A 26805-nucleotide genomic window follows, 5' to 3' on the forward strand; every position below is an offset into this window, starting at 1 on the left:
ACTCAATAACAATGAGGGAATGTGTGGTCTCTGCAGAGAGCAGAGCAGTGCCTATGCTCTGAGGGTCTGAATAAAAAGGAAAATTTCTTTGACATTCCAAAAATATGTTGTCATAGATGCAAAAAGACAATAGACAGGCTCAGTTAAGATAAAGATTGACTTTATTTCAGGGAAGATGACAGCCTAGGACTGTGGTCGGCAAACTCATTAGTCAACAGCCAAATATCAACAGTACAATGATTTAAATTTCTTTTGAGAGCCAAATTTTTTAAACTTAAACTATATAGGTAGGTACATTGTTATTAACTTAATTAGGGTACTCCTAAGACTTAGGGAGAGCCACACTCAAGGTGCCAAAGAGCCGCGTGTGGCTTGCGAGCCGCAGTTTGCCGACCACTGGCCTAGGACACTAGTACCCACCATAAGCTGCTTTTAGTTAAAAAACAAAACCAAACCACCACACTTTAATTTCAGACCATCCTTTGTGGTTACTTTAGGTCTCTGAGTTTGCAAGGCTGCCAGTTTAGCATCTCGTCCTGAGATCACTCCTGTCCCACCTCTTGCCACCAATCACTGAGTGCTTGGGACTCAGTCTGAGCTGGAGCCCCCAGCCCACCTGGCAGTTTATGAGCTGCCTCTGATGGCATGTACCCCTCTCCCAACACAGGATAGAAATCAGACCACCACCTCGGCGCCCGCTGGCTTGGACAGCATGCCTGCTGCATTCAACACACAGGTGCCCATGAATTTGTTTCCCACCTGGGAAGTGGAATGCTCCCACCCAGGGGTGGGCAAACTTTTTGACTCGAGGGCCACAATGGGTTCTTAAACTGGACCGGAGGGCCGGAACAAAAGCATGGATGGAGTGTTTGTGTGAACTAATATAAATTCAAAGTAAACATCATTACATAAAAGGGTACGGTCTTTTTTATTTTTATTTCAATAGATTTATTCAATTCAAACATTTTAAGAAGAAGAATGTAAACACTAATTATTATAATTTGAAACTTCAAAAAATGGAGGAATCATAGCACAATAACATACCTTATATTGAAGATGGCAAAGGCAAATAAAATTGCCTAACAAAGGAAAGGTATAAAAGCCTTTCAAATTAAACTTAAATATAATAAAATAACTTAAAACTAAAACAAATAGAAAAGAACAAAATGTGTAAACAGTAAATTAAACATTTTCTTTGGTGCAACTTCTAAATTATGCCCGGGACGTAGTTGTAGATGGCAATGTAGAATGGGTTGAAAGGTTTTTGGTCTTTAAAACATCAACTTCAGTGGGAACAGTGTTGTTGGTCTCCTTTTTTAGCTAATGCATCAAAGTCTTGAGTTAGTTTTGTTGTGGCTATTCTCAGGATAGACCTGAGGTGGTCGTCAGTTAAGCTGGATCTGTGAGGGGCTTTGTTGATGTTCATGATGCTAAATGTCTGCTCACAAACATAGGTTGACCCAAACAGCACCAGTGTCTTCTGTGCTATCTTCCGTATGTTTGGAAAAGTGGCTTCATTAAGTGAAGCATAAAAGTCTCTTAGTTCAGGAGAGCTGAATTTCTCCTTTAGGACAAAGTCAGACTGAAGATCGATGAGTTCCAGTTGCACCTCTTCTGGTGCTGTTTCAGGGTTTTGTGACAAAGGACAGGCCACCAGTTGAAGTGACTGGTCAATTTTTTCAACATCAGAAAACCAATGACAGAATTCTGCATTCAGGTCATCCAGTGATTTGCTGTATTTCTTCACGTTTTGGATGGTCTCCTTCTGTGTGGCTAGTGTGGCAAAATGAGTGAAGACTTTGTCTGAAATTTGTCTGGAAAAGAAAATCAGCTTCGATTGAAAGGCTTTCACATTAGTGTATATGCCATGTACATACTGATCTTTTCCCTGTAGCTTCACATTTAGCTCATTCAAATGTGAAAATATATCTATAGCAAATGCAAAGTCACACAGCCAATTCTTGTCACTCAGCTCAGTAAATTCGTCAGACTTGCCCTTTAATTTCAAAAATGCACCAATCTCTTCTTTGAGCTCCCACACTCGTTGGAAAACTTTGCCCAAACTCAACCAGCGGACACGATAGTGGTAAAATAAGTCGTGGTGATCCGCATCAATTTCCTCCAGAAACTTAGTAAACTGATGGTGCTGAAGTCCCTTTGCTCGAATGAAATTAACAAGCTTTACGACTGGATTAACAACATGATTAAGTTGTGATATAGACTTGCACAATGATTCCTGGTGAATAATACAGTGAAGAAAAATAACATCTTGGTTAGGGTTCTCCTCTTTCACTTTATCCTGAATTCTTTTTAGCAGTCCAACATTTTTTCCAGTTAAATTTGGAGATCCATCTGTCGTGACATTAGCAAGTTTACTCCATGGTATCTTCCTTTTCTCGATGACAGTAGACACCGGTCATACAAGTCCTCTCCCCGTGTTTTTCCTTTCAGTGGCTCCATGGCTGAAAACTCCTCCGTAATTTCAAAATTGTCACTAATCCCTCGGATAAAAATTAAGAGCTGAGCAGTGTCCTTTACGTCATTACTTTCATCCAATGCTAGTGAATAAAACTTAAAGAACTCTGCCTTACTATTTAACTTGCTGGCCAAGTCTTCATCAGTCAGTTCCACTCGACGAGTCACTGTCCTGCGCGATAAGCTGAGTTTTTCAAACTTGCCTTTGCTCTCTGGACACAAGAGACCTGCTGTCTCTATCATACATTCTTTCAAAAACTCGCCTTCAGAGAGAGCTTTGCTAGCTTTTGCTAATTTGAATGATAGCATAAAACTTGCTTTGGTAGTTGTCTCTTGAATTGCAGTTTGTCTGTGAAAGACATTTTGCTGAGCCTGTAATTTAGCCATCAACCTCTGTGCAGTAGCCTCCCGTTCTTGAGGTCACTGCTTGCTAGCATAGTTGCCATGCTTTGTGGCAAAGTGACGGCTGAGATTGTACTCTTTGAAGACTGCAAGTGTTTCCTGGCATATCAGACATACCGGCATTGATTGGACTTCTGTGAAAAAATATTTTGTTGTCCACTCCCTCTTAAACACTCGGCATTCACTGTCCACTTTCCTTTTCTTTGGTCCATTCATGTTTAATATTGGGCTGAAACCAACAGTACCGTTTTCTTATTAAATTCTTTACTAAAATAAGACAGTAAAGTATAAAAACAAGTGATTAAATTTGCTCTACTATAAGATTTTTGGTCTAAAAATATATATATATATAACAAAATCATCTGAAAAAGTTCATACATGGGACAGAGGCACACCCTGACCATAGAGAACAACCCCTTTCCTCCATAGAAAACCTGTGTATCTTTCACACAGGCCCTTTGTTTATGATAACACACATAGCTGCACATTGCTGTGTCTTCCAGACACACTTGTATGGGAGGTGCTAGGGCAGTGCAAAACATGGGTAACCAGTAGTTACCACTAGCACTTCCGTTACTGACAAAAAACAGCCGCAGTGCACATAGTGTGAAAGAGACCATTATAATGTCAGATTGCATCCACTGGACTCTATAGAAACAACCAGGTGCCACTTTTAAATGCCCATTGCAACAGTTTTTCTTATTAAAAGCTGGAAATGGCAGGATATTTATATATATACCCCTACTGTGACAGCCTGGCAGAGCATTACAAAGGAGAAAACCCAGCATCTGGTGATGTCCATAAGTACAAGACTTCAGGCTGTCATTACCAGGAAAGGGTTTCATCCAAGTATTAGATATGAACATTTGATTTTCAGTTTTTCATTTGTCCAATTGCTTCTGAAACCCTGAAATTAAGCGATTTTGTAATAAAATCTTTAGTTCATCACATTTCTATACAATCTTTTTGTTCAACCCACTGAATTAGGGTTTGTTCACACTAGCCATGCTGCCATGGCAGTGTGGTGCAGTACTGCAATGCAGCGCAGTTAGGGTTAATGCAGGGTACATAGCTTTCCATCGTGTTTGCGTTGATGCTAATGTGCAGTGGTGCATGTTAACACAAATGCCCTGTAGCAAGCATTTTTACAGCTGAAAGTCTTTGTTGTTTTATTAACAAGTCATTGTGATGTACAGAATGTGGGAACAGGAAAAAAATTGTGTTTGAGTAGAGCTCTTAATCTTACCTCAGAAAGGCTCTGATACTGTGCTCTCCAGGGGCGTGTCTCCCTACATCACCACGATAACGTGTCTATGCATTCCCAGGGTGATGTCCCGAGACGCGTCCGCGGGAATTACAAGGAGCCACTGGAAGATTGAGAGGTTGTTCTTTCTACTGAATGGGCGGATCTAAATCTGCCCACTCAGAAGAAGGAGCTGCGGCTGTGTTTCCCGACGTTGCCATGTTAACACTGCTGCTGGTGAAGGAGTGGCGGGGAGAGCAAGAGAACCCTCGCTCTTTCGGATCCATGGGCCCGATAGAACAGCCGGATGGGCCAGATCCGGCCCGCGGGCCGTAGTTTGCCCACGGCTGGGCTAGGTTGTATTGTTCTAACAGAGCCCTAAATCTCCACGGTTTGCAGCAGCAAAGGCTAATTTCATAGTCATAGTTAATTTCAGATGGATTTAACAAGAGCTCCTGCTTTTCAGATTGTTATTCTCTCTCTTTTTTTTTTTCTCTTATAAGGATGGAAGTTAGGACTTCACAATGAAAACCAGAAGTCAAATACTTATTTGACAGTGGCCTGTGGTGGACATGACTTCCATTTTCCCTTTTCTAACATCTGCCAATTTCCAAATCCAGCTGTTTCTGGGGGTTGTTATTCAGGGCCCCAGAGTGAAGGTATCAGCATATCTAACTGTCTAGACCACAGTGATGATGGTTGTATGTGGACATGTGACTTCAGTGAGTTTAATAAGATTATTTTTACTAGTGACCAGAAGAAAATTCTGGATGTTTTCAATTAAATTAGAGCAGCCTGTGAGTGAGAGAAAGAGATAGAGCTGTTTGCCTGTGAGAGTTGTGAACCAGTGGACTGAAAGGTGTTGGGTTTGACTCCAGTCAAGCTAACTGCCTCAGTTGCAGGCTAGATCCTTGGCCTTGGTCTGGGCCAGGGAAACTTACCCTTGGGTGAGGATTGACAAAGAAAAAATTTAGTGATAAGTATGGCACTGCCACTTGCATTAAAACCTCAGGCACGTTAGCTGAGTTCTTTACGTCTTGTTCTTTTCACGGGAAAAATGATCTCACTCATTCATGGATAATAAAGACCATTATAAACTTATGAACAATAATGGATACAGAGGCAGAGCTGCCTCAATCTGATTGTCAAAGTGCAGGGGGAAGGCCAGGGAGGGTTGGGGGGCAGGAGGGAGGGGGGTAAGAGATCCACCGAAGGACTTGTATGCATGCATATAAGCATAACCAATGGACATAAGACACTGGGGTGTAGGAGAGGCCAGGGGATTGTCAAGGGCGGGGGCAAAAAAAAGGACACATATGTAGTACCCTTTGTAATACTTTAAGCAATAAAACAATAAAAATAATGTTATGAAAAAATGAGTTGCAAGGATAAAATATAATAATAAAGTGCTTAACATAAAGAGTTGGCATGTGGTAGGCACTCAATATATATTTCTCATCCTATCTAATAATAGAGAAACATGGTAATTTACTGTAACTTCGCTACCCTTCCCATTGGCTAATCAGGGCAATATGCAAATTAACTGCCAGCCATGATGGCGTTTAACCGCCAACAAAGATGGTGGGTAATTTGCATATGTAGCCACAATGCTGGGAGGTGAAAGGGATCTGAAACCCAGGCGGCAGGCAAGAGGTGGGGGCGGGCAAAGGCGGCCGGTGATCGGTGATTGCATTGTGGATTGGAGGCAGAGAGAGCCCCGGCGCAGGCCAGCCGGCACCCCTGGACCCCTGGGGCTGTGGGTGCTGGCTGGCCTGCTACCCCGTGATCGCCATGGAAAAGAGACCTTCAAGGCCTGTCCAAGGCAGGTTTGCATTTAAAACTAAGTGGGGTAGTCCGGAACTGCGCGGCACTGACAACCAGGGCAGTCTCTGCGTCGGTGGCACATCTGCGGCTCCAAGTGTGGAGTGTGAGGGCCATGTAAGCCAGAGACTTTGGCTGCAATGGTCAGATAATTTCAGCTCCAATGCAGGCGCAATCAGGGAAGCCATTGGGACCTTCACAAAAAAAAAAAAAAAAAGAAGGCTGAAGAGGAAGGATACTTCCCAGAGCGGATTAAAGAACAGCTGGCAGCCTTGAAGAAACAACATGAAGAAGAGATCCCTCATCATAAAAAGGAGATTTGAGTGTCTGCAGAAAGACATTGAGCAGCACAGGCAGAACATCAAGAAACTGAAAGATCATGATACTGCGGCAGTGTCAGGGTGAGGGGACAGCCATATTTGCCAGTGCGCTCGAGCTGTCAACAACAAAAAGTGTGTGGGAGCTGGGCAGGCACACAGACAGGGACACAGACCCAGGCCCACCTCACCACCGCCTGGCCTCACTGCCACCGCTGCCGATGCCGTCTTATGGGGCCTGCGCCCCGCAGCGGGAGACAGGGGGCGGAGGGGGGGATGTCTTACAAACTGAACTTGACCATGCACATGCCCGCCACCTCCATCAAGGCCTCTGGGAGCGTTCATCCGCCTTCCACCAGCATGGCAACGTCTTCCCAGTACCGCCAGCTGCTGAGTGACTAGGACCAACATCTCTAACATGCAGGGAACAGAGAACAGCCAGGCGCCCCAGAGCAAATATGCTGAGCTGCTGGTCATCATCGAAGAACTAGGGAAGGAGATCTGACTCACGTACGCGGGCAGCAAGAGCGCGATGGAGAGACTGAAACGAGGCATCATCCACACGACATGGCTGGTTCGGGAGTGCTTGGCCAAGATGGAGCAGAACACCAGGTCCTAGCCCCTAAGTCCACGTGAAAGGCTTTCCTTCTTCTTCCAAGAAGTGACAGCTCATGCTTGCATCCCCTTCAGATGAAACTTGGTTTCAAAATGGTAACAGCTTGGTTTCTCCTCCCCGTGCCCCTCCCGTGGTTCATCAGGCTCTGAACCTCCCATCGCTGAGATGGAGAAGAGATTTTTGCAGTTATTAGATTTAAGCGTTAGTTCAGAACTACCCAGGGCATTTTGTGTGTTTTTTTAAAGCATTGATTTACAGGATGCATGTCAGTTACCTATCACAGCAAGCTGCAGTTGGCCTCCCAGATACGTGTTTCTTTTCTGGATACATTTCTGTTACTCACATGGTTCTTTATGTTTCTCTTCTGAGCTGATCCAACTCTGAGGGTTTGTTTCAGTGAGTCCTGAGGCAGCACTATAGTAGCCAGTGCCCATTCACCACACAGTCTAAATTCTTTTCAATGTAACTGTTCTGTGTTTTTTTTTTTTTGCTTAAGCATTTGCATGACTATTAGTACTTTGAAGTCAATCTTTAAAATGCACAAGTTATAAATACAGAAGGAAGAGCAATTTATAGAACCTCGCCTGACAAGGACCCTTGAAATTTCCCCTAAGGATGTATGTACATTTCAGTTCCGCCTTTCCCATCAGTGGATCCAAACATGTGGAAGACAGTGACTAATACTGTTTGCATCTTTGTATGTATTTATTACTTGATGTAATAAAGCTTATTTTCATTAACAACCACAAAAAATAAATTGAAAGATCATGCTGATGCTTAAGTGCACACAGTTCCCAATAGAATGGCTACATACTGTCCACTTCTATGGAGACATAGTTCTGGTAACTAATATCTATCTATGCTGCCAACAGATTATAGTAAATTGTCATCAGTGGGGAAAAAACCACCAAAACCCAGTGGGGTGACATTGGAATTACCGAAGCGTACCCCCAACCCCTTCACCTGCCCAGACGCCTAGGGGCCCTTTACAACTGGGCTGAGCCCAGTGCCGCCCAGTGGCCTGGACACCAGACCCGACCACCTCTCTGGTTTGGCCCAAACACCTGAAGTTCGCATTAGTTGCCAACTTAAGAAATTGGAGCATTCACGTAAAATCAGGATTCCCCACTTCTCTTTCCAAAGTGGCCAATTGGGCTACCAACCAAGGGTGGTCGGTATCACTTCAACCCTAAGAGGAACCCCCAGCTTGGGGGTGTGGTGAGGAGGAAGCTATCTGTGCAGACAGTTCAGTTGTGTAAACTCTCACTGACAGTAGCACAGCCCAACAGTGTGGCCATACAACTGCGAGGCAGCACAGCCATGAGACAGTCCGGCTGTTAAACAAGGCCCCTCTCCAGCTTTCAGGGGGCTTCACCTACTCCAACCCACTGCACCCCACTCTGCCCCAGTGAGGCAGCTTCAGTGTTTCAGCTCCAGCAATCAGAACACGTCCCAGTGGAAAGGGAAAGTGTATCCATAGCCAGTGTTGCTCAATGGATAGAGCCTCTGCCTGAGGGCTGAAGGGCCCCAGAGTTCAATTCCTGGTCAGGGCACATGCCTGGGTTATGGGTTTGATCCCCAGTGTGGGGCGTGCAGGAGGCAGTCAGTCAATGATTCTCTCTCATCATTGATGTTTCTATCTCCCTCCCTCTCTGAAATCAATCTATACTAATAAAAGGGTAATGTGCTAATTAGACCAAACAGCTTCCAGGCAACTTTCTGGATGTCCTTTTGGACAAAGCCATGGTGGCGGGCCGAGGCAGAGGCGGTTGGGGCGATCAGGCTGGCAGGGGAGAGCAGTTTGGGGATCAAGCCGGCAGGGGAGAGCAGTTAGGACAATCAGGCTGGCAGGGGAGAGCAGTTAGGGGGGTCAGGCCAGCAGGGCGAACAGTTAGGGAGAACAGGTCGGCAGGCAGGTGAGCAGTTAGGAGCCAGTGGTCCCAGATTGCAAGAGGGATGTCCGGCTGCCAGTTAGGGGGATCCCAGGGATCGGGCCTAAACCAGCAGTCGGACATCCCCCAAGGGATCCCTGATTAGAGAGGGTGCAGGCTGGGCTGAGGGAACTCCCCCTTCCCCCCCGTGCATGAATTTCGTGCACTGGGCCACTAGTCCTATCTAATAAAAGAGAAACATGGTAATTAGCCGTAACTTCGCTACCCTTCCCATTGGCTAATCAGGGAGATATGCAAATTAACTGCCAACCAAGATGGCGGCCGGCAGCCAGGCAGCTGATGCGAACAGGAGGCTTGCTTGCTACAGTGACAGGGGAAACCAACGTTCCCCGCCTGCCGCTGTTGGGCTCTGAGCTGCAACTCTAAGCAACTGTGTTGCAATTATAGAAGGGAAACCTGCCTCAGAAACCCGATTTCAGCCAGCCGGGCTTCAGCCAGCAGGATCGCAAGAGTGTTACAATTATAGAACCCAAACAAACCCAGATACCTGCTTTCTGCAGCCGAGGTCTCAGAGCTGGAGCCCAGCCTCAGAGCTAAAGACGGATCTCAGCTCCAGTGACAGCCATAGAAGGGAAATAAATCCCAGAATGAAAAGAAAAAAGAAAAAAAGGGAGGTTGGGAGCCTCAGTTGCCCGCCAGCCTGAAAACAGCTATCATCCCCTCACCCAGACTGGCCAGGCACCCCAGTGTTGACCCGAAACCTGCAGCAACAAGATGGCAGCTAATTTGCATACTGAAGGCAGGGGACAGCTCTCAGAGGTGGAGGAGGTTCAGGAAACAAGCATGGACACAGATCCTAAGCCATAGGCCAGCGCTCGCCACTCCCCAGCTATTGAAGTAGCAACACAATGTTAGTGTGTTTAGCATTCGCTGTGCTCCTGAGACATTTAAAGTTGTGACAGTGAACTAGTTTGCTTTGACATGTTTATGTACAGTTCATTCATATTTCTTCACACAAAGGAAAAAATATATATAAAAATTAATAAAATAAAGTAAAATAAAATAAAATAAAGGGTGTCTGTCAGCCCTCTCTGGCTTGGCTCAGTGGTTGAATGCCAGAAGCTGGTCCGTCCTTGCTGCTTGACACAGTCGCTGCAGGGAAGAAACATCTGCCCAGTGTATCTTTCAAGGGACTTGGCGTATATGTATATGCCATACTGTTCTTAATACATTGGCTCCCCTTCTTGGCGCTATGTGTTTTAACTGAGGTCACCTCTCCGAGATAGGTTGTTTCCCCAGGTAGGGATTTTCCCCTGAAGCTAGGGAGGGGATAAAACCCCTTAACTAAGCGCCAGGCGGGTAGTTAATCACTTTAACTACGACCAATCACGCTTAAGCTACATAATCTTTACTTCCTGGAATGGAGAAAAGAAACGCCCTAACCTTTGCAATAGAAATTGAGAGGATTAAAATCAACTGGTATAAATGCAGATGTAAGAAGGCAATAAAAGACAGAACGTGGCTGGAGATCCTGGCTAGAGAACCTGGCTCTGATGATCAACTGAACGCTGCTGTCTGTGTCCTTCCTTCTTCGCCGACTCCGTCCACACCTTTGGGAACCCCTGGACCTGTTCGGGCAGGACCCAAACAGAGGGCGCCCAAACAGGATTCCCCTAGGAGCTGCAGCCACCTGCGCCGGCACCCTTTTGTTCCTGTGGAGAAAGAGGCTCCTGAGGTGGCTGAAAGTGTGTGGAGATCACTGTGCGAAGGCAGCCTTGAGTACCTGGCGTTCCCCCCGTGTCGTCCCCCAATACCCCTCCGCGGTCAGTCAGCACGTGGTGAGGCCGGAGTGGGGAGAGGAAGCGCGGTCGGCAGTGACACGGGGTGTCAAGAGCGGCTGCAGCTGCGGCCACGGCACAATGTCAGAGCCCACCCTGGCCGAGGCCGGTCCCTTGGGGGCCCGGGAGGACGCCTGTCGGGATTATCAGTCATCCCTCGAAGACCTGACCGTCAATAGCAAACCGCACATCAATATGCTGACCATTCTAGCCCAGGAGAACCTGCACTTCGCCAAGGATATCGTCTCTCTCATCGAGGCCCAAACCGCCAAGGCTCCTTCCTCAGAGAAGCTTCCCGTTATGTACCTTATGGATTCTATCGTGAAAAACGTTGGCCGAGAGTATCTCACCGCCTTTACTACAAATCTAGTTGCAACATTTATTCGTGTGTTTGAAAAGGTGGATAAAAATACCAGAAAAAGTCTATTTAAATTACGTTCCACATGGAATGAGATATTCCCATTGAAGATTCTTCATGCCCTGGATGTCAGAGTCAATTCATTAGATCCTGCTTGGCCTGTTCAACCTCTACCCCCCAATCAGAATACATCTAGCATCCATGTGACTTCTACATTTCTAAATAAATCGCCTGAAGAGCCTTCAGCTGGAAAGATGTGCCACTCTGGATGTAAGCAGTCACATATGGAAGACTTTGTGCCACCTTCCAGGGAAGAAAGAAATGCTAAGAGAAGTGCTGAACAAGATGTTCGAGATCCAAAGCGAATAAAAAAGACTGAAGACGAACGACCACAAGAAAATAAAAGCTTACAACAAGGTGAGGACCATAGTAAATCTCCTCATCTAAGGCGGAGGGAAAGCTGGTCGAGCGCTAAAGGGGTTGTGTCACCTCGAGCCCCAAAACAACAGCATCGATTAAGCGTAGATGCCAATCTTCAGGTTTTCACAGAGTTAACTCTCGCAAGCAAAAGAGAATTACTTCAAAAGACGAGTGAACATTTAGCATCTGGTGAAATTACACAGGATGAGTACCTTGTTGTTGCGCCTCAAATTCGACAGCTATTTCAGTATCAAGAAGGTGTACGAGAAGAGCAGAGGTCACCATTCAATGATCATTTTCCACTTAAGCGACCTAGATGTGAAGATGCAGGTGAACCATTTGTAGATACCTCAGCATCACGACTCGCCGGCCTAGATACAAATCAGCGCCTTACAGTGTTAGCTGAAGACAGACCGTTATTTGATGAACCTAGTAGGCCATCGGTAACAAGAGATGGCCCGACCAAGATGATTTTTGAAGGACCTAATAAATTAAGCCCTAGGATTGATGGACCTTCTGCACCAGGTTTTCTTCGATTGGATGGGTCACCTGGACAAATGGGGGCCGGTGGTCCTTTGAGATTTGAAGGTCCTCCGGGACCAGAAGGGACACCTCTGAGGTTTGAAGGGCCAGTTGGTCAAGCAGGCAGAGGTGGTTTTCGGTTGGAAGGTTCCCCTGGTCTGAGGTTTGAGGGACCTCATGGTCAGCCTGTGGGTGGACTTAGATTTGATAATCCCGGAGGTCAGCCTATACGTGGACATAGATTTGAGGGGGGTCGTGGTCCATCAGGACCTGCAATTAGGTTTGATGGACCTCATAGTCAGCCAGAAGGTGGGATCAGATTTGAGGGCCCTTTGCTACAGCACGGAGTTGGAATGAGGTTTGAGGGCCACCATGGCCAGTCAGTCGCTGGCCTGAGGTTTGAAGGACAACATAATCAACTTGGTGGAAACCTTAGGTTTCAGGGTCCACATGGTCAACCAGGGTTTGGGATCAGGTTTGAGGGACCTTTAGTCCGACAAGGAGGTGGAATGAGGTTTGACGGTCCTGTACCAGGAGGTGGACTGAGACTTGAAGGGCCTCTGGGTCAAGGTGGTCCAAGATTGGAAGGTTGTCATGCTTTCAGGTTTGATGGGAAGCCAGGTCAGCCATCACTCTTACCAAGATTTGATGGATTACATGGCCAACTAGGTCCTAGATTTGAAAGAACTGGTCAGCCAGGCTCACAGAGATTTGATGGACCACCTGGACAGCAGGTTCAACCAAGATTTGATGGTGTTCCTCAAAGACTTGATGGTCCACAACACCAGCAAGCATCAAGGTTTGGTGTTCCCCTTGGTCTTCAAGGCACACGATTTGACAATCATCCTTCACAAAGGCTTGAATCCGTTTCGTTCCGTCAGACTGGTCCATATAGTGAGCCACCTGGCAATGCTTTTAATGCCCCATCCAAAGGACTGCAATTCCCAAGACACGAACAAATATTTGATTCACCTCAAGGACCCAATTTTAATGGACTGCGTGGCCCTGGAAACCAGAGTTTCTCAAATCCCCTTAGCAGAGCTTCTGGACACTCTTTTGATGAAAAGAATCTTCAAAGTCCTCAATGTGGAAACTTTGGCAATTTACCTGCTCAGATAACAGCGGGAAACATGCAGGTGTCTCAACAGGTTCTCACTGGTGTTGCTCAGCCAGTACCGTTTGGCCAGGGACAACAATTTTTACCAGTTCATCCAAAAAATCCTGGAGCATTTGTTCAGAATCCTTCCGGAGCCCTTCCTAAGGCATATCCTGATCATCACCTCAGTCAGGCAGATGCCAATGAATTATTTTCAAAACTGCTAAGAACAGGAATTCGCAAATTGTCCCAGCCTGATTCAGCTACAGCACAAGTAAATGAAGTTGCTGCTCAGCCTCCCACTGAAGAGAAGGAAGGTCAAAATGAAGATCGAGATGTTCCCGATCTTACCAATTTTACAATGGAAGAGTTAAAACAACGTTATGATAGTGTTATAAATCAACTGCACACTGGTATTCAGTGTTACTCTTGTGGAATGAGGTTTACAACGTCACAGGCAGATGTATATGCAGATCACTTGGACTGGCATTATCGGCAAAATAGAACTAAAAAAGACGTTAGCAGAAAAGTTACTCATAGACGTTGGTACTACAGTTCAACAGACTGGATAGAATTTGAGGAAATAGCTGATTTGGAAGAACGGGCAAAGAGCCAGTTTCTTGAAAAGGCGCATGAAGAAGTTGTGCTCAAAACTCAGCAAGCTGCTAAGGAAAAGCAGTCCCAAAGTGTACCGGCAGGGCCAGCTGGAGCAGTGGAGAGTTGTGAAATCTGTCAAGACCAATTTGAACAATACTGGGATGACGAAGAGGAGGAGTGGCATTTAAAGAATGCCATCAGAGTGGATGGAAAGATTTGTCATCCATCATGTTATGAAGATGATCAAAATACATCTTCATTTGACTGTACACCATCTCCCAGCAAGAAGCCAGTTGAAAACCCTCTGAATATTATGTTGAACATGGTCAGAAATGAATTTCAGGAACCCTGTGAGAGTACCAATGTTAAGGAAGAACAAATTGATACCCCACCAGCTTGTACAGAGGACAGCATAGCAACATCTCAGAGCTGCTCCCGAGACATGGGCTTTACTCGTAGGAGGGTGGTGTGGGCACCTAGTGGGAGGCCATCAGCAAGTGCCTGGCCTGTCTGTGGCTCTCAACATCAGTTCCCTTCCTCTCCAGGCAAAGATGGGAACTGCCCAGTCACGTTACCTGAGCAAGCCCCTCCCCTTCTTAGGTTCCGGAGGGTACAGGTGACCCCTGCGCCAGGTCCATTAAATTAAAACGGAAGATGATATAGTTGAGTCAGTTTAAATAAAATGAGAAAAGTATGTTTTTCTTTTTTAAAAAAGCTGCTGTTTGGATCTAGGTGAAGATTTTTTTTTTTTATGTATATATAGAACTATCTGTATAAATTGCCTAACTGAGGCAGGGCCTTCAGCTATCATTTGGTTTATAAATACATTTTAGTATTTGCATAGCCTACTGCCTGCACAGTTTCCGGTGCTTGTTGTGTGAAAGTTATACAGATGTGTGCAAATTTAACAAAACAAAATTGTTATGTGTAAAAATGTACGATTTTCACTTGTGAAACTGTAAATTGTAAATAAAAAAATATTTTTGCTACCCATGGAGTGTAATATTTATGGACACCATCAAATAAAGACAGTGTTTCTGTACTTTTTATTGGGTGAAAATGGAATTAAACAGCAACCTCAAGAAAAATTTTTTTTCTGGTAGTTCTGATGATTAAAGCAAAGTCTAAGTTTTATCCTTCATAGGGGGGTTGTGAGAGAGCGCGGCAGGCCTTTTCTCAAATAGGAAAGCCAGATTTGAAAAATTTTTAGAAACAATAGGACAATTATGCATATATATATATATACATATACATATACACACACACACTAGAGGCCAGGTGCACAAAAGTTTGTGCACTCGGGGGCGAGGGGGGTCCCGCAGTCCGGCCTGTACCCACTTGCAGAGTCTGGGACCCCTCAGGGGATGACCACCTGCTGGCTTAGGCCCGCTCCCCAGGGGATTGGGCCTAAGATGGCAATCAGACATCCCTCTGGCAGGCCGGCAGCCCTCGGGGGATGCCCACTTGCCAGCAGGGTGTAGACCTAAGCTGCAGTCGGACATCCTTAGTGCTGCTGAGGAGGCAGGAGAGGCTCCCACCACCACTGCTGTACTGTAGCCATCAGCCTGGCTTGTGGCTGAACAGAGCTACTCCCATGTGAGAGCGCCCTGACCACCAGAGGGCAGCTCCTGCATCGAGCGTCTGCCCCCTGGTGGTCAGTGTGTGTCATAGTGACCAGTCATTCCCAGTCCTGCTGTTAGGGTCAGTTTGCATATTCCCCTTTTACTATATAGGATAGAGGCCTGGTGCACGCGTGGGGGCTGGCTGGTTTGCCCTGAAGATTGTCCCGGATCAGGGTGAGGGTCCTGCTTGGGTGCCTGGCCAGCCTGGATGAGGGGATGATGGCTGTTTGCAGCTGGTCACACCCCCGTCAGGGTGGGGGTCCCCACTGGGGTGCCTGACTAGTCTGGGTGAGGGGCTGAGGGTTGTTTTCAGGCTGGTGGGCAACTGAAGCTCCCAGCCTCTCTTTTTTTTCTTTTTATTCTGGGATTTATTTTCCTTCGATAGGGGTAACTGGAGCTGAGAGCCTGCTCCAGCTCTTTGCTCCAGCTCCGAGGCCTTTGCCGGCTGAAAGCAGGTACCTGGATTTGTTCAGATTCTATAATTGAAACTCTGTTGCCATCACTGGCCGCTCTAAGCTCTGAGGCCTCGCTGGTTGAAAGCAGGTTTCTGGGGTTTGTTTAGGTTCTATAATTGCAACATTGTTTCATCCGGAGCTCAGAGCTGAGGTGCGGCAGGCAGGGAATGTTGGCTTCCTCCATCACTGGAGCAAGCAAGCGTCATGTTCACTTCAGCTGCCTGGCTGCCGGCTGCCATCTTGGCTGGCAGTTAATTTGCGTATCTCACTGATTAGCCAATGGGAAGGGTAGCGAAGTTATGGTTAATTACCATGTTTCTCTATTATTATACAGGATATATATATATATATATATATATATATATATATATATATATGTATATATACAGATATATATATATATCCAGCTATAGAGAACCACCCAGATGTCCTTTTTGAAAAGTATCGAATGAAGCAACATTTATTTTTTAACTTGGAAATTGATGCCATCAAATAATTAATGAATTTATTTAAGTACTAAAGGTGACTTTTTTTAATGACATTTTTTAAGTTTGTCACAATTTAATGCAGTGAACATATTTCTATTTTAAGTTACAGGGGAGTCTGTAAGAATGTTCATTTGAAAAATCGTTAACCTTTTTCATTTGTTGGTTTTGACTGAATTAGATGGATACCATGAGATGTTAATATTCATCCATGTAATAAATAGAATGATGAAGAAAAAAAGAAGAGTGGGAGAGACATGTCCTTCATACCCTGCAGGTTTCAGGGTAGTAAAATTAAGGGAAGGTTGTTCTAAGTGGAGGGAAAATCTGCGAAGGCCCAGAGGCCTGAATGGGGGACCTGAGTCGGTCAGTCTGGCTGGAGTGAGCCCCACGCAGGACTGGGGTCAGATGGACCTGGCCTTGACTGCTAATGGCCTCTGGATGGCAAGGGTGGGGTCTCCCTCTCAGCCTCCCTTCTCCAGCCCCAAAGGCCTGCCAAGGCCATGCCTCCCTTGACGGCCTGCCTCCTTGGCCCAGGCAAAGAGCACGGTGGTGTTGGTGGTCGCTGGAGTGGGCCCGCTGGATCCCCAGAGCCTCCAGTCCAACCCAGAGGAGGTGAGTTGGGGCAAGGATGCCGGGAATGGGATGTCCCAATGGGGGAAAGCTGCCATGGTCAGTCCTCTGTCCATCCTCCCCTGCCTCCTGTCATAGTTGGAGGAAGTGTTTGCACTGCCACTGGTCCACCTGCTGCAGGTGCAGAACCAATGCTGCACCCAATTCTGCAAGAGTGGCCACTTCCGTTACACAATGCCTGTCTTCCTGCTTGGGCCACACCGCATCTGGGGGCTCACTGCTATCATTACCGAGTTCACCCTGCAGGTCTTGGTACCTGGTGCCTACCAGTCCAGCCTGGATGTCCCTGGGGCTGAAGACTGGTCCCAGGCAGCCCCTGCCCTCACCCTGCTGGACCAGCGCGACCTCAGGACTGAATAAAGAGCCTTTACCAACTCTTGGGCAACTGCATCTTCGGCACTAGGGCCCTGACCTCGAGCAGACCCCATGGGAAAGCTGGTCTCCTGGCTGGGGAACCCCCGTCTAAGCACTCAGTCACTCACAGCAGTGGGCACTTACCCTGCACCAGGTACTTGGCATCATTTCACCCTCACCTCAGCCCTGTGAGTGGGGCTAGCACTGTCCCTGGCTGGTGATCTGGGCTCAGAGAGGACAGACAGCTTGACTGAGCTGGGATTTGAACCGGGCCCTCTCTGAGTGGAGCCCAGACCCTTAGCCACTGTAGGTTCCTTCCTCTGTGCCTGGCTGACCATGTGCTGGGCCTCAGGAATCTGGAGAGGAGTCCTGCATGAGACTAATGAGCATGACTGGGGGTGGCATCGCAACCTCCGGATCCACCCTGCTGTGCATGACAGGGGGCGGCGACAGGGGGCGGCACACCAACTCCCCAATCGGCCCTGCTCTGAGCCCGACCAAGGGCTGCACCTAAGGATTGGGCCTGCCCTCTGCCACCCGGGAGCGGAGCGGGCCTAAGCCAGCAGGTCGTTATCTCCCGAGGAGTCCCAGACTGTGAGAGGGCACAAGTGGGACTGAGGGACAAAACCCCCTCCCGTCAGTGCACAAATTTTTGTGCACCAGGCCTCTAGTCACATATAAATACTAGTGGACTGATACAGGGTTCTGTGAAAGAATTCAGTGGGGGAGGATTCAATCAGCAAATATATGAGAAGCTCTTCCAGGTACAGACACGTCTCTAGGCACTGACCATAATCCAGTGCACAGGGCAAGCCCCAAGCCTGCACTACAGAGCTCCCTTCTAGTCGGGAGCGATTCAGTCACATTAGGGTGCACAGGCTCAGAGTGTCGACAGAACAGCCGATGTGACGTCCTCCTGGCCTCCTCTACCTATGGCTGCACCTTCCTGTATTGTGAAGAGGACAGTGAATCTCTGTTCCAGTAGAAAACGTGATTTGGCTTCGGATCAGAGTCATGAGGGGAGTGTGGGACCTGAATTCAAGGTGCTGGAAGAACCCTGGATCCTACTCATGGTGGGATTTCTGCTGGAGGGCAGAGGTCTGAGGGTTTCTCCTAGGAAAAAAGGCAGGAGTCAGAGAGCTGTTCATGTGCACATGGGTGGTGTGGGTGATTGGGGAGGTCAGTGGACAGAGTGAGCCCCTCAGAAAATTCACACCCCTCTGCTTCTAATCCTAGCCGAATCTACACCCTTATCCAGGGACCTTGTTCACTATTCTGGTAGAACCTTCTCAGTGGTAGCTTGGTGGTAGCTCTCTCCCCATGGGAGTTAACTGTCAGTTAGAGAAGAAGAACTCCACAGGGCAGCTAGTGAAGTAGGCAGCACATAGGTGCAGGAGCCAAAGTTTGATGTGTTAGGAGGTGTCTGGACACCAGAGGATTTTCTTTGTTCACTCATTGGTCAGCTATACCTGGAGCACCTACTGTGTGTCAGTGAGTGACAGGAACTTAATAGACACCAGCCCTCCCTGTCCTCATGGAGTTGACATTCAGGTGGGAGGGTAGTGGGAGGGTACAGGGACACTGAGAGAGCATGTCAGGTTGCCCTGAAGAAGAGGACAGGCGATTCCCTCATTGATCCAGAGCTGTAAGTAAGGAGGGCTTTCTGCCAGCCCCTCCTGGGTGACCAGGCACATCTCTGCCAGGACTGCCAGGTTGAAGGTGAGCAAGGAGTAGGTCTGCCTTCTGGATGGGCAGGAGCAGCAGCAGGCACAGGACCCTAAGGCTGTCTGGGTGGTGCTCTGGGAGGGCCATGTGGAAAGAAAAACCAGGCCTCAGACGCAGCTGTCAGTCTATCTCTCTCCCCAGGGTCATCTCCTGCATCTTGGGCATATGGCTGGACCAGTACACTGAGGATTTTTATCGGCCGCCAGAATTTTCCAGCCTAATCATGCTTTTGGCCTCCATAGAGCTCCTGTTCCAGTCCCAGACCTGCCAACCCAGGCCCAGTATCTCCACTCAGAGCTGGAGCACCTGAGCCCACTGAGGCGGAGACACAGCAGGAGGAGGTGTGGTGTGTGTGATGGGGAGGGCATGTGGCTGCGCCACTCAGAGAAGAGCTCCCAGAGCCTGGCTTAGGCAGGAGCACAGAGCTGCTCAGGTCAGTGCCCCATGGCCTGCAGTCTGGAGGATGTCCTGGGGTGGGGGCTTGAACTGGGACTTCAGTGATGGAGATGGGAGGTTCCCTTCCTTGGAAGGCACACGAAAGGCGGTCATGGTGGTAACATAGTTCCTTCCTGGATCTACAGAAGCAGCTCCAGAGCAAGATGAAGAAACACCTAAAGAGAAAATGCCAACTCTGGTGCCCTCTCCTGAGCCAGAGCAGGCTCCAGGTACAGCTGTCACCGAACTTCCAGATGTGGACCCACCTGCAGCTTCTGAGACACTAGCCTCAGCATCTGGGAGGCCTGTGGTCCCAGATCCTGGGGGGCAGCCTGTGTCAGCTGCCTCGGCAGAGAGGACTCCCCTGACCTCCCAGTAATAGCAATTTAAGAAATGTTTGTGTTTCTCTTGCACATACTTAGAAGGTTAGGGTATTTTTCTTACACTATTGAGTAAAATAAAATGCTTTTTTTAATAAAATTTAATACTATTATCTGAAAAATAACTTTACATTATATAAATTTTAACTCTATGATCCTTCAAAGTGTAAATTCCAACATGGAGAATATTCACAATTTTTCGCAACTGTTCCATCACATCACAAACACTCTCCAGTTCCACAACATTTTCAGAACCCACATCTGAGGTATGTGTCGTGACCCGGAATCAAACCTGCATCCTTTTGGTGTATGGGATGACTCTCCATCGAACAGGTGAGGCACCCTGTTCAGGGTGAGAAAGAGCAATATTTTCATTTGAATTTTTCATTCTGGTTTAAACTGCAGTTGGGTATCTTTCGCATACTTTTGGCCTATCCCTTCTTTTGGAATTTCAGTTTGAGACCTTTTGCCCTCTTGTCCATTGGATTGTTAGCAAATCTGAATTGTCATGGATATCAGGTTTTTGCCATGTAACTTTCAAATGGATTCTCTAGCTTGCCATTTGTCTCCATTTGATGTGTGTTTTGACAAATAGACACATTGCATTTTTTTTTATATATATGTTTATTTTTATTGATTTCTTACAGAGAGGAAGAGAGAGGGATAGAGAGTTAGAAACATCGACGAGAGAGAAACATCGATCAGCTGCCTCCTGCACACCTCCTAGTGGGGATGTGCCCGCAACCAAGGTACATGCCCTTGACCGGAATCGAACCTGGGACCCTTCAGTCCACAGGCCGACGCTCTATCCACCGAGCCAAACCGGTCAGGGCGACACATTGCATTTTGATGTGGTCGAATCTGTCTTCTCTTCTCATGCTCTTTGATTTTGTCTCTCACTTTGAATGGAAAACATGTTTTTGATCTTATCGGGAAGACTGGCTAGGTTGTATTGTTCTAACAGAGCCTTAAATCGCCACGGTTTGCAGCAGCAAAGGTTAATTTCATAGTCATAGTTAATTTCAGATGGATTTAACAAGAGCTCCTGTTTTTCAGATTGTTATTCTCTCTCTTTTTTTTTTCTCTTATAAGGATGGAAGTTAGGACTTCACAGTGAAAACCAGAAGTCAAATACTTATTTGACAGTGGCCTGTGGTGGACATGACTTCCATTTTCCCTTTTCTAACATCTGCCAATTTCCAAATCCAGCTGTTTCTGGGGGTTGTTATTCAGGGCCCCAGAGTGAAGGTATCAGCATATCTAACTGTCTAGACCACAGTGATGATGGTTGTATGTGGACATGTGACTTCAGTGAGTTTAATAAGATTATTTTTACTAGTGACCAGAAGAAAATTCTGGATGTTTTCAATTAAATTAGAGAAGCCTATGAGTGAGAGAAAGAGATAGAGCTGTTTGCCTGTAAGAGTTGCGAACCAGTGGACTGAAAGGTGTTGGGTTTGACTCCAGTCAAGCTAACTGCCTCAGTTGCAGGCTAGATCCTTGGCCTTGGTCTGGGCCAGGGAAACTTACCCTTGGGTGAGGATTGACGAAGAAAAAATTTAGTGATAAGTATGGCACTGCCACTTGCATTAAAACCTCAGGCACGTTAGCTGAGTTCTTTACGTCTTGTCCTTTTCACGGGAAAAATGATCTCACTCATTCATGGATAATAAAGACCATTATAAACTTATGAACAATAATAGATACAGAGGCAGAGCTGTCTCAATCTGATTGTCAAAGTGCAGGGGGAAGGCCAGGGAGGGTTGGGGGGCAGGAGGGAGGGGGGTAAGAGATCCACCGAAGGACTTGTATGCATGCATATAAGCATAACCAATGGACATAAGACACTGGGGTGTAGGAGAGGCCAGGGGATTGTCAAGGGCGGGGGCAAAAAAAAGGACACATATGTAGTACCCTTTGTAATACTTTAAGCAATAAAACAATAAAAATAATGTTATGAAAAAATGAGTTGCAAGGATAAAATATAATAATAAAGTGCTTAACATAAAGAGTTGGCATGTGGTAGGCACTCAATATATATTTCTCATCCTATCTAATAATAGAGAAACATGGTAATTTACTGTAACTTCGCTACCCTTCCCATTGGCTAATCAGGGCAATATGCAAATTAACTGCCAGCCATGATGGCGTTTAACCGCCAACAAAGATGGCGGGTAATTTGCATATGTAGCCGCAATGCTGGGAGGTGAAAGGGATCTGAAACCCAGGCGGCAGGCAAGAGGTGGGGGCGGGCAAAGGCGGCCGGTGATCGGTGATTGCATTGTGGATTGGAGGCAGAGAGAGCCCCGGCGCAGGCCAGCCGGCACCCCTGGACCCCTGGGGCTGTGGGTGCTGGCTGGCCTGCTACCCCGTGATCGCCATGGAAAAGAGACCTTCAAGGCCTGTCCAAGGCAGGTTTGCATTTAAAACTAAGTGGGGTAGTCCGGAACTGCGCGGCACTGACAACCAGGGCAGTCTCTGCGTCGGTGGCACATCTGCGGCTCCAAGTGTGGGGTGTGAGGGCCATGTAAGCCAGAGACTTTGGCTGCAATGGTCAGATAATTTCAGCTCCAATGCAGGCGCAATCAGGGAAGCCATTGGGACCTTCACAAAAAAAAAAAAAAAAAAAGAAGGCTGAAGAGGAAGGATACTTCCCAGAGCGGATTAAAGAACAGCTGGCAGCCTTGAAGAAACAACATGAAGAAGAGATCCCTCATCATAAAAAGGAGATTTGAGTGTCTGCAGAAAGACATTGAGCAGCACAAGCAGAACACCAAGAAACTGAAAGATCATGATACTGCGGCAGTGTCAGGGTGAGGGGACGGCCATATTTGCCAGTGTGCTCGAGCTGTCAACAACAAAAAGAGTGCGGGAGCTGGGCAGGCACACAGACAGGGTCACAGACCCCAGGCCCACCTCGCCACCGCCTGGCCTCACTGCCACCGCTGCAGGTGCTGTTTCATGGGGCCTGCGCCCCACTTCGGGAGGCAGGGGGCAGAGGAGGGGATGTCTTACAAACCGAACTTGACCATGCACATGCCCGCCACCTCCATCAAGGCCTCTGGGAGTATTCACCCGCCTTCCACCAGCATGGCAACGTCTTCCCAGTACCGCCAGCTGCTGAGTGACTAGGACCAACATCTCTAACACGCAGGGAACAGAGAACAGCCAGGCGTCCCAGAGTAAATATGCTGAGCTGCTGGTCATCATCGAAGAACTAGGGAAGGAGATCTGACTCACGTACGCGGGCAGCAAGAGCGCGATGGAGAGACTGAAACGAGGCATCATCCACATGACAGGGCTGGTTCGGGAGTGCTTGGCCAAGATGGAGCGGAACACCAGGTCCTAGCCCCTAAGTCCGCGTGAAAGGCTTTCCTTCTTCTTCCAAGAAGTGACAGCTCATGCTTGCATCCCCTTCAGATGAAACTTGGTTTCAAAATGGTAACAGCTTGGTTTCTCCTCCCTGTGCCCCTCCCGTGGTTCATCAGGCTCTGAACCTCCCATCGCTGAGATGGAGAAGAGATTTTTGCAGTTATTAGATGTAAGCGTTAGTTCAGAACTACCCAGGGCATTTTGTGTGTTTTTTTAAAGCATTGATTTACATGATGCACGTCAGTTACCTATCACAGCAAGCTGCAGTTGGCCTCCCAGATACGTGTTTCTTTTCTGGATACATTTCTGTTACTCACATGGTTCTTTATGTTTCTCTTCTGAGCTGATCCAACTCTGAGGGTTTGTTTCAGTGAGTCCTGAGGCAGCACTTTAGTAGCCAGATATTTAGTGATTTTAAAGCTATTTTTTATTATTAACTTCTTACCTTAGTGTATTATGGTTAGAGAATATATAGGTATCATGCATGATGGCTCATGCACATATCAATGGAGAAAATACATATATATCTTCTTTGGTATTTATTGAGACTTCCTATGTAGCATAGTATGTGGTAATGATTTATTTTGTTTAAAAGACTGGGTATTATCTGTTAGTCTGATATAATATGTCTAACAAAGCAAACAATAACTTCCATTTGTCAAATTTTCTTCTTATTTTAAAAAATCCTTTATTGCTTCTCATTTAATAGGTCCTATTTCAGGAGGCAGAGTTAAAATTAATGAATTCTATTTTGCAAGACAAGGTGCTTTCCCTTAACTTAAAATACATGCAGTTAAACGTATCCCTGTGGTTTATTACCCATATATATATTTTCCTCAGCAAGACATGCTCTTTAATATGCCCTCCTGTATTTCATTCCCCTACCCTCATCCACTACACAGTGCTGACACTAATATTTTAGATTTTTTCCACTCTTTTTCTGTAATCTTTTAGTCAAGAATAAAATTAGCATGGGGCCACATGGCTCAGTTCTGGGATTTTTGGTTCTGGCTTCACCCAGGACAGCGACCCCTCATAGAATCTCCGATCTGTATCTAAGGAGAAATGAGCTTAGCCCAAGGCCTTGTAGAGAATCAAATGAGGTTGAGGCTTTGTCATGAGGCGGAGAAAATGGCCAATGAGCTCAACCACAGCCCGTGCAGCAGACCTCTCCACTGTCCAGGCACCCAGAGAGCACTTTCCAGGGAGGACCCCACTGAGTTTCTACAATAAACCTGTGAGCTTGACCCTAAGTCAGTGATGGCAAACCTATGACACATGTGTCAGAGGTGGCATGCAAACTCATTGGTTGATTTTTCTTTGTTACATAGCATTTAAGTATATAAAATAAATATCAAAAATATAACTCTTGCCAAAGCCGGTTTGGCTCAGTGGACGGAGCGTCGGCCTGTGGACTGAGGGGTCCCGGGTTCGATTCTGATCGGGGGCATGTGCCTGGGTTGCGGGCACATCCCCAGTGGGAGATGTGCAGCAGGCAGCTGATCGATGTTTCTCTCTCATCAATGTTTCTGAATCTATATCCTTCTCCCTTCCTCTCTGTGGGAAATCAATAAAATATATTTAAAAAATTTTAAAAAATATAACTCTTTGTTTTACTATGGTTTCAAATATCCAAAAATTTCTATATGTGGCATGGCACCAGAGTTAAGTTAGGGTTTTTCAAAATGCTGACATGCAGAGCTCAAAAGTTTCGCCATTACTGCCCTAGGTTCACCCTGTGGTTAGAGGCACAAGCACTCAGAGACATGAAGTGCCCTGAAGACTTCCAGCAAGCAGGGTGCCGCGTGACCACTGTGCTGTGCAGGGACAGGGTGCTCACCTGGTAAATAGGTGGACCCACACCTGTTGGGTGGAACAAATGTTCTGTCATAACACAGAGAGATGAGGGCGAAAGCATAGTCCCTGCTCAGGAAGGCGGGCAGCTGGTATTGCACCAGTTTGTCTAGAGGGTGTGCCTGGGGGTCTGCACCACACACCTATTTTTTTAGGAAAGCACGAGTGGATGGTGTGGGGCCACTTGGCGGGTTGGCAGCTGGGGCCCAGGGCTGGGCTGACTGGCCTCCATGTTTTGCTCAGGATGCCCGCAATGGGAGGCCAGTCCTTGGCATCTGACCACCAGCTCTGAGTCCTGTGGAGGCAGAGTCCTGGCTTCCAGGAAGGGCAGGTGGAGAAGGGAGAACCCTTCTCGCTGGGAGTGTTAGTGGCCCTGAGGCCAAAACTCACCTTCCATGATTCTCCAGCTCAGCACTGCCCGCCTGACCCCCAGAGAGTTCTGGTTAATCAGCAGAGCAGTTGAGGCTCCCAATGGGGGCTGCACATTAGCTTCCGGGTAGTGAGCACTTTCGTACTTAAGAAGGTTTCTCTTTGTGTTTCCAGGGTCGGTTTCTGTACTAAACTGAAAGGTGAACAGAAAAGCAGGTGGGCCCTCCTGTGCTTGGCATCTGCAGGGTCGCAGGCAGGGCTGGAAGGTGTAGTCAGAATGTCTGGAGATGCACATGGGGAAGTGCTGGATGCGGAAGGACCCTGGGCTGCCAGCTGGAAGAACTTCATTCCACACCACACCTTTGATGAGGACCCGCAGAATGTTCTCCTGCTTCTTCGCCCTGCAGACCAGGTGGCTTATGCCTCCAAGCACTGGCTTTTGGATTTTGGACTCCATGCCTTGTCCTGGTTTTCTTGGGCGAAAACAACACCTTCTTTTTCTTCTCCTTGGTGAGTACTGTCATGCACATGGTGGGTGTTGCTTTGGCCTGGCCACTGCTGGGCAGCCTGCTGACCTGGAGAGACTGGAAGGTGCACTTGAGAGTGTTGTTGGCGGTAGGCAGGTCTTTCTTCTTCGAGTCTTTCTTCCTGTCTGTGGGCTGGGCTGCCGTCCAGCAATCCACCTGCCGCTCCATCAGCTTGGCGCCATCGCCCTGGCTGGGGGAGGACAAACCCCACTCACTGACAAGATGAGTGGGATGACAAGGCCTCATTGGTGAACAGAGGTAGGGACAAAGGGAAGGATAAAAGCACGCTGCAGCGCAAGGGGGTCCATCATCTGAGTCTCCCGACGTGTCTGAGGACTGTTGCACTGTCCCAACTTTCTCCTGCCACCCTGAAAAGAATGAACTATAAGGAATCCTCATTGGGTCTCTTCTGCTTGTAGGAGATCAGGGCTTCCTCGATGGGAAGCTGAGAGGAACAGATGTTCCCGTGATGTACTGCGCGATTCTCGTCACGATGTCCAGTGTGTCTTGTATGGCGCTCTGGGCCTCCAGACTATGGAACAGGTCCCATCAGGCCAGGTCCTGGGAGAAGTTGTTGTAGTGGTAATGCATGGAGCCCAGGTACCTGGCCACAGGATTGGAACCCAGCGGGATGACCAGGAAGTGCACATAGCCCAGCCAGCTGAGCATCTTGTAGGACAGCAGCTCCAGGAAGACCCGCAGCACAGCGCTGAAGTAGTGCTGTGCCCCTGCCACCAGGATCTTCAGCGGCTTAAGGGGCTGGGAATTATCATTACAGTATCTCTGTATCCACCAGATGATGGAGCTGAAGGCCACCGGACCTCAGCCATGAAGCAGATGCACAGCACAGGCAGCATGAGCCCCTGCAGGGTATCTGAGGGGAACTGCTCCTGCCAATCAGAGTTTTGACCAGGATGATGTTCTCTGGCAGCTGGTCATCAGAGATGAGGATGTGGTTCAGCTGGTTGTACGTGGTCTTCCTGGGGATCTGCAGCTG

At 47.4% G+C, this 26805-nt stretch overlaps 1 protein-coding gene and 3 pseudogenes across 1 annotated transcript; all 4 read left to right on the forward strand.

The window, feature by feature from the left end:
- The first annotated feature begins 6534 nt into the window (after nt 1-6534).
- On the forward strand, nt 6535-6877 carry LOC132219377 (cyclin-dependent kinase 2-associated protein 1-like; annotated as a pseudogene).
- A 3808-nt stretch (nt 6878-10685) lies between these two features.
- Nucleotides 10686-14313, forward strand: LOC132219378 (pre-mRNA cleavage complex 2 protein Pcf11-like). Its single transcript, XM_059671732.1, has 2 exons — nt 10686-14025; nt 14237-14313. The coding sequence occupies exons 1-2, from the start codon at nt 10686-10688 to the stop codon at nt 14272-14274; spliced, it is 3378 nt and encodes a 1125-aa protein (XP_059527715.1). The 3' UTR covers nt 14275-14313.
- A 2254-nt stretch (nt 14314-16567) lies between these two features.
- LOC132218685 (mitochondrial coenzyme A diphosphatase NUDT8-like) lies at nt 16568-17200 on the forward strand (annotated as a pseudogene).
- A 5492-nt stretch (nt 17201-22692) lies between these two features.
- LOC132219379 (cyclin-dependent kinase 2-associated protein 1-like) lies at nt 22693-23035 on the forward strand (annotated as a pseudogene).
- The last annotated feature ends 3770 nt before the right edge of the window (nt 23036-26805 follow it).

The sequence above is a fragment of the Myotis daubentonii genome, chromosome 16 (genome assembly GCF_963259705.1).
Source record: "Myotis daubentonii chromosome 16, mMyoDau2.1, whole genome shotgun sequence".
Classification (NCBI taxonomy): Eukaryota; Metazoa; Chordata; class Mammalia; order Chiroptera; family Vespertilionidae; genus Myotis; species Myotis daubentonii.

Bases quoted from the DNA above. Each gene is read 5' to 3' on its own strand.
- LOC132219378 (XM_059671732.1), top strand. From the start codon at position 10,686: ATGTCAGAGCCCACCCTGGCCGAGGCCGGTCCCTTGGGGGCCCGGGAG. The intron at 14,026-14,236 runs GCTGCTCCCGAG...GCCAGGTCCATT, and splicing joins CAGCATAGCAACATCTCAGA to AAATTAAAACGGAAGATGAT.